The sequence below is a fragment of the Lepeophtheirus salmonis genome, chromosome 3, assembly GCF_016086655.4.
Source record: "Lepeophtheirus salmonis chromosome 3, UVic_Lsal_1.4, whole genome shotgun sequence".
Lineage (NCBI taxonomy): Eukaryota > Metazoa > Arthropoda > Copepoda > Siphonostomatoida > Caligidae > Lepeophtheirus > Lepeophtheirus salmonis.
The window spans coordinates 31,199,244-31,209,912 of NC_052133.2; the positions used below are offsets into that span (position 1 = coordinate 31,199,244).

Below are 10,669 nucleotides of genomic sequence, written 5' to 3' on the forward strand. Positions count from 1 at the left end.
TTTTTAATCTTAGAAAATAATTGAATATCGTTCATTAAACTCAAGTAGGCTTTTTTTTTAAAGTGTGGGGGATACAAAAACTTTTAAGGAAGATCATGGAGAAACAAACTAGTTCTGAGTCAAATTTGGATATTTTTTTTTACTACAGAACATTAATTTTTTAGTGGTTAGTTTGTATTACTGGTGTTTGCTCGAATTGGTAAGATAATTGGTGTATGTCTTATTGTTTTGTTTTATTTTGTTGGTTTTTATTCAAACATATATTTTATGCATATTATTTTTTTAGATTAGATATATGAATATGTATCTTTTTAAGCTGATTTGATGAAGGAATTTTTTACTAAAATTTGAAATTATATTTCTTCAAACGGTACTTCACCATAAAAAAAATCATGACCTTTCTCAATTTTTTTATCCTTTATAATTTTTAAAGCAAGATAGTCACTTCACGACTTTTTGAAAATCATATATTGTTTGATTCAATCTTGTGATTACATAGGTATATTCAATGTAACAAAATTGACATTATCCAGTAGATATTGAAATAAAGATAATGTTTTGCAGTACTCATGAATAATGTATATTGTACAATTGTATATACATATAAGAATTACTAACGTGTAAAAAACAATACAAATCAACTTCCTTACATTGGAGTAACTATAAATACTTGTAACTCATCTGTTCATGGCATCAGTCCAATACATATTCAAAATGAAGTTCATTGTAAGACAAATCCAATTACTGATAAATACTTGAATTTTAATCAAAATCACGACTTTTTTCCAAACATAGGTTTCCATCCTTGCAATTGTTCTCTTTATCTATCAAGTGAAAGGTCACTTTGACGAAGAAGATCATGAAATAGAAAAAAGATCTGCACAGCCTGGATATGGACATCATAAAGGACATGGAGGTGGTCATGGAGGAGGATATGGCCACAAGGGGCATGGAGGTGGTCATGGACATGGTGGAGGTCATGGTGGTGGCTATGGACATGGAGGAGGTCATGGCCACAAAGGACATGGTGGTGGTCATGGAGGCGGATATGGTCATGGTGGAGGCTATGGACATCATTAAATATAGCATGAATATGTACTTCTAGTGGGGCATGAGTGTTGTTCACTTTTATTAGTTTTGTAAACAAGAGAGTGGCTCCATCTTGCAGCCTAATTATACAACTCCTGGAAGTAGAATATTATTTAATACAAAATGTAGCTGTATATTTATATGGATAGGTGTATATTTCTTCCCACCATGCACCTTTTTTTTTTCAACAGCAAGCCTCAGACTGTCACACCATCCTGCAGATATTATATTTTTTTTAGTTTGCTCATCTCCTATTAAAACATAAAAAGCCTCGTCAACAAACCAAATTCTGGTTGACAGAAATACAGTGATTATTGTTTAATCCTATCTATGAGTTCAATACTTTTAAGAAACTGTAAATTATATTTCACAAATATGAATCTATGTATAATTTTGTTGTAATACAAAATCAAATTACTTTTAAAAATTTCAACTTTTTTAAATTGCTAACCATACTGTGATATTGGTTGAACGGTATCTATAATTTCAAATATATTTACAATTACAAAAATTCCAAGGAATTAAAAATTATAATTCACCATTCATTAATAAATATATCATTTTGTTGTGTTTGAATAAAAAATCAAATTCCTAAAATATTCTACCTTATCTACGCGTAATCATTAAAGTTTTTTCTCAAAACTACTAATTTCCCTTCTGTAAAACGTTGAATTTAAAAATAGACTACAAATTTAAAAAAAAATCATTTTGTACTTTGAAAAGAATTTTTTTCAACTTAATTTTTTTATTTTAAAAATGGCTCATTTCATATCAAATCGACCAAAAAAAACCCAATTTGTATTCAACTATATCAAAATTTGATGATATCTAGTATTCATGTTAATTTTTGCATGTTGAGTATGATCTTTTTTTTTTTTTTTGGTATTAGCTCGTTTTGAGACCATTATTTTATATTATGACCTTTGACCTCGTGGTTTGGTTGGTTGGATATGGCTTACAATTTAGCGTATATTCGTATCTCATATTTTCTCTTTCTTTCTCGATGTGAACAGTATATACAGAAACTTAAAGCTGAATGATTGTGACATTTTAGTAACAATAAAATAACTCTAGATAGCGATGCGATGTGAGGTGAGTGATATATTATTAGAGTAGGAGTCCTGTGGGATCTCGACTCTTTCTAATTAATCGGACAATTAACTATTGGATCATCTAAATTATTCCTTAAGAATGAAATGAATGATGATGTTATGATTCATGGTGGATACAAGAAAGAGCCGTAGGGCCATAAATAATCAGATGTGATCTGCATTGCAACAAAGGGGGTTCACATTATAAAAATATAAATTTACTTATAAGAGTTCAAAGAATGTATTCTATCAATTTGAGCTCAATATAAAAATAAATTTAACTTTATATAAGGTTTAGTAAAAATAAATCCATAAAAAAATCATAAATTTTCAATGGGTTTTTCTTTTTTAATTATTTTCCATTAATGTATGTATATGTCCTTGGCAATCAATACAGTCCTTACTTGACGGTCAGACTCGACGATTTCCATTATTTTATCCACATATTAGACAATTGACCTTGGAGAATAAATTGTAAATCTTCCAATTCCACACAAAAAAAATGTGTCTCCGTCTGACGGCAACTGTGAAGGCTGAAGGTGACCATTGTAAAAGAAAATTGTATATGTCACAGAAAATTAAATAAAAATTATATGTACAATCTTTAACTATCGTAATTTCAAAGTATAAACTTGATATTAAAGTTTTTCTAGATTAATCTAATTGCAGTACAGTATTGATGGGTTATTTTCGAATCTTTCCCTTTTTTTGTATAAGTATTATTTACTTAAGTGATGACTTAGCAAACAAAAAAAAATGTCCTTCGTTTTGGTGACACATCTTCTCCTTGAAAAACTCAGCAAGAAATGCCTATGATTACAGTTCTATATTGTGTCCTTCCTGTTCTCATATTCAACAACAGGGTCTCCGTTACCAGTTCCAAAGTGGCAGGGTAGTTTCATAATAATACTGATGCCGACATAACCAGACAGATATTATTATTATTGTCTTTCAAAAATGACTAATGGCAACTCCCTGCTGTGGCACCTATGGTCATTATAGGTCATTAGTAACTTAGTTAAATTGGTGTATTACTTTGTACTTCTGAAGTTATTTTGTAATTAAGACTATATAGCTACAAATTACTCCAAGGTATTAATATATTCGGCTCTACCCGAGCCCAAAGTAAGATTGCCATTGTCTACTCGGTTCCAAAAAAGAAAAGCTGACACCAGTTCTTACTGGTTATCATTGTAAATTCTGTTTTGGAAAAGGGAATATCTTTATTAAATTGAATCACAATGATTAAAGAGAGTGTTTTGATGGACTTAACTCTTGTAAGCATAACAAAAAGACTTACGAAGAGGGGATCTGTTTTTTTTTCTGTGGAAAGGAACTAGATACCACACAAATATGTATATATATATATATATGATTGCAGCAAGACATGCAAAATTTTGGATCATTTAACAAAATTAATAATATATATCTAAAACATAAAATATTTTTTTAGGTTGAAGAGTTCCTGTTTTATTTATACCACCACAAAAAGAGAATTAATTACTTTCATCATTACCAAATTGCAAAGTATTTAATATAAGTTTAAATATACAAAAACACTATTGTCAGATAGTTAAATTTTAACAATTAAAAAAATAATTGTAATAATAATATGAAGTAATGAGTGAAATATATATTATATATATATATATGGTTGTAAGTTTGTACAAAAAAAAAGCTTGGGTATTTTTGGTTTCAGATTATGAAGATATATTAATGGCTCTAAATGGAAAAAGAATTGATAAAATTATAATTTATTATTATTATTTATCGTAAGCTTTTCCAACAAAAATAAATTTCAGATTTTAAACGAACAACATTTTAACTTATTCTGAAAATAGTAAACAAAATAAATACAAATCCTTCATTAAAGATCTTATTGATTTAAAAAACAATGAAAAGGCTAAACAGAAATCGATATTATAAATTCATTTCGTTATTTCTACGAAATGTAGTACATTTTTAGCATATCTACATATATTGTAGAATAAAATTACAGACGTGTAAAGACAAAAAATATTAACTTCCTTACAGTGTAGTTACTATAAATACTTAAAATTCATCTCTATATGGTATCAGTCTAATACATATTCAAAATGAAGTTCATTGTAAGACAAATCAAAAACTTATAAATACTTGTATTTGAAGTAAAACAACGACTTTTTACCCTTCATAGGTTTCCATCCTTGCAATTGTTCTCTTTATCTATCAAGTGAAAGGTCACTTTGACGAAGAAGATCATGAAATAGAAAAAAGATCTGCACAGCCTGGATATGGACATCATAAAGGACATGGAGGTGGTCATGGAGGAGGATATGGCCACAAGGGGCATGGAGGTGGTCATGGACATGGTGGAGGTCATGGTGGTGGCTATGGACATGGAGGTGGTCATGGCCACAAAGGACATGGCGGTGGTCATGGAGGCGGATATGGTCATGGTGGAGGCTATGGACATCATTAAATATAGCATGAATATGTACTTCTAGTGGGGCATGAGTGTTGTTCACTTTTATTAATTTTGTAAACAAGAGAGTGCAGCATAATTATACAACTCCCTGAATAATAATATTACTTAATAAAAAATGAAGGTGTTTATTAACCACATAGAAAGCAAAATTCTTCCCACCTTGCACCTTTTTTTTAAACAACAAGACTGTTACACCAAGCGGATATTATATTTTTTTTTAGTTTGCTAATGTCCTATTAAAACATAAAAAGCCTCGTCAACAAATAAAATTCTGGTTGACACAACTACAGTTATAATTGTTGAATCCTCTCTATTAGTTAAATGCTTTTAAGAAAATGTAAATTATATTTCACAAATATATATGTATGTATAATTTTGTTATAATAAATCAAATTACTTTTAAAAATGACTTTTTTTTAATTGGCTAAAAATACAAAACCTTAAACTAATGTCAAATCTATTGATTCATCAATTGTTTTTTTGTTTCTTCAATAAAGTTAAAAAAAAAGATAAAGATAAAAAAGGAAAAATATAGTTGTTATTCAAAATTTTAAATATACAACCTATGTTGAGGCACAGAAGATATCCTGAAATATAGAGATCTATATGCAATCCTAATTAATACTATAATTGGATGATTACTACTGCATTTGACATTCGAATGGATAAAGAGTAAGTCATATTGGAAGAAAATTCAAAATACAATATTAGGTAACAATATATACTTAACTACATACGATAAATAATTATAGAAATAAATAACCAGCTCTAGGTTTAACAAAGAGCCAATAATATCTTAGGTTGATTTTTTTTGGAGAGTGAAAATATATGACATCACATGATTTTTGTTCTATTATTTAAAATCATTATTAAGTCAAAAATGGATATAATAACTCCTTGTTTTCGACCAAAATGCGGGTTCCTCTTCATTTGACTTCATATCCTATTTGTAAAATAATATGCTACATTTTGAAGCTTTTATACAAAAATCAAATCAAATATATTATAAAATGAAGATCAAACAATAAATATGACAGAAACATTAATATTTCTGTAAAGTTAAACTTTAAATTTATTATCAGTATATATAATTTCATAAACTTTCATTTCCATATATTTTATTTAGTGAACTTGTATAGATTATTTGCAGAATACCAAATTGATTCATGAAGTCTCCCATTTCTTTTATATCACAATTGAATTATACAATGATTTTTATAGTTCAATAATTCATATGTATTCTCAACAAAAAATTAAATTTTTGGGAAAATATTGCAAAAAAATTTAGAAATTAAATTTTTATATAAAATGGAAAAATTCCTTGATTTTTTTTTTTTTATGGGCGGGAGGGGCTCTAGTCCTCTCCCTCCGGACACCCCTGGTAAGAATTTTATTTTTGCATGGACTTGAGAAATTTAAAACTTGAAAGGCCATTTGCAACCTTTAAACATTTGGCTCAAATTTTATTTATATATTTTTCATCAATATGAACATTTTGAGACTATTGTCACCTAATATTTCAAGTATATATCTATTATTTATCATTTCTATTTATGAAACCAGAATTCCTATTTTATTTCGGTATCAGAATAAAACGTCCATTCGATGCAAATTCAGGAAAGTGGTCGATAAAGGGAATTTTTTCATAAAAACGAAGTAAAATAGGTGTTAGAAGGTCAATATATTCTTTATCAAACTTAAAAGTAAAACCAGGACTTCTTTTCTTTTTTGCATTTTGATCAATAGAGATCTTTTTCTCACCTTTGCTAATATGCCGCTCTAGTGAATTATTATGCACTTCAGTTACTTTCATATCTTCAACTTCAGTTCTTAGATCCTCACAGAAGTATTGTCCAGTGCCCCTACATCTAACACATATGGACTTTTCTCTTTTCTCTACAATAATGCTATTATAATTGCATTATGAGGTTCTATCTTTATAGCAGTAATCCTTTTTCCCCACTCAAAATCATTTAACATGGAATTGATAACAACAAGAGTCTTAATTCAGTAGTAGTATATGTATCGCTCCCTCCTTCTCCTTGGGCTCCTTTTTTCCTTACTAAAATGTTATAACTTTGTTATTTAAAAAATAATATTTCAATATATGTGCTGTCTAACATTATTATATTGCTACTTTTCTTCTAAAGTCATTTTACTCTTCCAAATAAGGAATAACAATAAATAAGCTGGCACAAATATTTGCACTTACACTTTCTTTTATACATGCAACTTTATTCCAGCAACTTTTACATCGCTTATTATGTTACTTTATACTTATAAGTATTCGAATAAAAACGCATTTTTACAACTCAAGTTAGACTAAATAACTTTTGTATTAATACTCCATAAATTAACTAAAACGATATGAACAATTCAGTTGTCAATAAAATCACCAACTTTGAATAAGTTTTTAAGTAGACAAGACGGGGAACCATTGAAACACCTTTTACTTCTGGGTCAATTACTCAGAGCTGGTTTAACTTAGACTCTTAACATACTTATATATATATATTATTCGTTTAATCCATTTAAAAGTTATACTATTCAATAGCTTTACCAAAAAATTATCAAATAGCAATCAAAGATAAAAAATATCGAATTTTAATTTAAAAAAAAAAAAAAATTGACTCAGTAGTATTTTTGGGAAAAAACTTTAAATCAAGGCAAGTAAAATAATCTTTTCCACAGTCCAATTTGTCATCTTTGCTATGAAATGAAAGCTTGAGATATATCGAGAAAAAACCATCGGCAAATTTTTTGAAAAATCTCAAAAATAACATCATACAATTTTATTTGTGGTAGTTGTTTGTAAAATCCTGTTAAAGTTCAGAAAGGAAAATAATGACTACGTATGCAATTTAATGCACAATACATAGAATTATCTCACTATTTCTTTATCTTTTAATTTACTGAGTAGTATTTACAATAAATCCTAAAATCTGTGATATATTTCTAATATATATTCAATTGTTGCAATGGAAACTACAAAGACTAGATCTATAGTTGCTATCTTTGTTTTAGAACATTACGTTACAATAAAAAATCATACATTAACAAAAGTCCATCTTCTAGACTACTGTTAGTGCCCGAAATGTATTTTGTTTCACATACTGAAAGAGGTTGGCAATGGAAAATAAATAATGCCACGTTATTTGAAATCTACTTCCACCGTCCTTTTTCAGATAAAATCTTTCTATGACAAATCAAATATTCCTCTAATATCAGACCAAAAGTGTTGCAAAGGAATACTTGATATCGGTTGATGTATTTACAGAATTAAAAATTGCACAATCAAAGTCTACTAAAGTTTCTCTTTATACATGAACTATTTACCAAAGGAATAGCTCAACTGTGGAAAATTGTTCTTAGTAGTGATATAACAAAATAGAGATAACCATGATTATATACGTCTGGAACTATGCATAAAACCAGGTAGATGTCAAAAATTATTTCTGGTTGAAAATTTGCCTTATTGGACATCACATATATTTAGTAACTCAAGGAACTTTTATAACACAGAATCAAAAAGAACAATTGAATGAATCTGTTGTTTATACTTACTGTAATTCATGGCTACCTTCACAGTCTGCATGTCTATTCAAGCCAGACAAATTGCCATTTATTCGAAGACACTGCTATTGCTCAACATATTGAAAACCATCGTTTCAATACATTGGGCATAGGATAACTCTAGCCAACCTCATGAGTGAACATTGCTGGCTTACTATATATCACTTAAATCTTAATATTACGTTCATGAAAAAAATAATTAACACATGGGGAAAAATACTATTCTTAGGAAGCAAAATTAATTATAACCAATATCAATAACGTTAATAACCCTGCTGAGTGAGTAGTGAAGCTGATCTCGGATTTTCATCAGAGTATAGAACAGAAAAACAATATTAAAATGTCTTGCAAGTAGTAGAAAATAATCAAAAAAGAATTCAAATACACGAAATTATGTAAAAAACATTATTCATGTTTGTAATTATGACTTTTTGAACGGAAATAATAAGTAATTATTTTAATTTTTACATTATGTTAAAGTTTATTAACTTGTTGGTCCTTTGCAAAAACACTCAGGAATCAAGTCTCACGTTTGAGCGAATATTTTACAAAATCTATAAATCTTTGGGCGTTTGATCTACTATAACCAAGATGGATTTGAGGCAGTTGAATTATACAAATGGTTTTGTGTAGAATTACTTAGTAAAGAGATATATCAAATAAATTGGGTAATCATGTATTAAACTATTTCTTTCCTTTTTTGTCAAAATGTTGTACATTGAAAAAAGATAAAGTTAATAAAGGTAAGAGCTTTTATTTTGATACAAGACATGACTAGTTTTGTGTAAAAAAAAAAAAAAAGAAAGTTGAGATTTCGTATGTATTAAATGGCCCACTAAAATATATTATTTCTTGTGTGCCATTATAGAGCACCTACAATTAGATTCATTTTTTATACAAACTCTCGAGGGGTCAAGTCTCACATTTGAGCCAATAGGTAACAAAATCATTGAGTGTTTGATCTACCCTAACTATGATGGATTTAAGGCAGTCTACCATTTTTTCCTGTGGTAGTTGAATTATAAAAGTTTTGTTTGTTTTTTGTACAATTACTTATTCATGAAATATATCGAATAAATTTTGTTAGCACGTATAAAACTTATTCTTATTTTTTTCTCCAAATGATGGAATTTCAAATAATAAAATTAAGATCATATGTTATATATAGAAGATAAAAAAGTGCGTGCTATAAGCCGTACAACAATACTTTGATCCCTTAAATAAAAAAGGAGAAGATATGGAAGAGGATACGGCCACAAAGGAGATGGTAGCGGTCATGGCCAGAAGAGAAATGACAGTGGTCAAGGAGGCAGAAATTGTGACAAAGGAGATGGTAGCAGTCATGGTCACAAGGGAAATGGCAGTGGTCAAGGAGGTAGATATGGCCATAGTCAGGGGTCGAGACTGTGGACATAATTAAATATATATTTATAATGGGGCATGAGCATTATTCATTTATATTAGAGGTTGAAAAAAATATATATTCTCAGCATGCACCATTTTTTTTTCTACAAGCGACCGACTATCACATCACCTTGTGGATATTATTAATTAATTTGTTTTCGCTCATACCCTACTCAAACATATAGAGCCTTGTCAAAATTCTCGTTCACATAATTACAGTGATAGTTGTCGAATCCTATCTGTGAGTTCAATGCTTATAAGGAACTAAAAATTATATTGCTCAATGTATATCTAATATGTTATATAAAGACGATAAAAAGTGCGTGCTATAAGCGGTACAAAAATACTTTCTTTATCATTTTTTAGAAGAAATAATCCTTAAATTAAAATGTATTATACAATTTTTAAAGATTATGGGTTTATTTAAAGTAGTTATACAATATAAATTGATCTAATTGGACTGACATTAACTATTTCTTTCGGGTAAGAATTATATTATTTTTTTTTCTGGAATTCAAATTTAAAACTTTTTTTTTGGACCCTTTTTGATCAATATGTTTCAAATTTTTAACTTATTTATTTTCATCAATAAGAACCTTTTTGGACAGTTGTCGCTCAATATTTCAAGAAGAATCTGTCATATATCTATCAATTTTGTCATTATTAAAAAAGTACAAAATTTTTTTAACAAGGAACAATCAAGAATAACCTTATAAGCCCTTCGAACAATTGACTTAAACTTAAAACAGGTAGAGAGTAAAACCACATTCTCTCATAATCACTGCATGACCATTTCACACCTAAATCATTGATTAATAAATTAAAAGATTGACAAAAATATAGACAAGTTTGAATCGGATTAGAAAAGGTTAATCCAAATAGTTCTACTCTTCGTTCTTACACGCCGTTGCAATTCACAAGACTTTCCCTTCATATTCAAATATAAGGAACATGACATATTTTTGGACATGACAAGTTCGAAGTGAAAAAATTAATTATATAAATTAAAAAAGGAAAAACAGGTATTAGGTGAGCTCTATTTTTT

At 28.6% G+C, this 10,669-nt stretch overlaps 1 protein-coding gene across 1 annotated transcript; it reads left to right on the top strand.

The window, feature by feature from the left end:
• The first annotated feature begins 622 nt into the window (after positions 1 to 622).
• LOC121114929 (uncharacterized) lies at positions 623 to 1,250 on the top strand. The gene is made up of 2 exons (XM_040709043.2): positions 623 to 726; positions 796 to 1,250. The coding sequence occupies exons 1-2, from the start codon at positions 688 to 690 to the stop codon at positions 1,078 to 1,080; spliced, it is 324 nt and encodes a 107-aa protein (XP_040564977.1). The 5' UTR covers positions 623 to 687; the 3' UTR covers positions 1,081 to 1,250.
• Positions 1,251 to 10,669: the final 9,419 nt, after the last annotated feature.

Coding starts and splice junctions, on each gene's coding strand:
- LOC121114929 (XM_040709043.2), top strand. CDS start 688: ATGGCATCAGTCCAATACATATTCAAAATGAAGTTCATT. Junction 727..795: donor TATTCAAAATGAAGTTCATT/GTAAGACAAATC, acceptor TTCCAAACATAG/GTTTCCATCCTTGCAATTGT.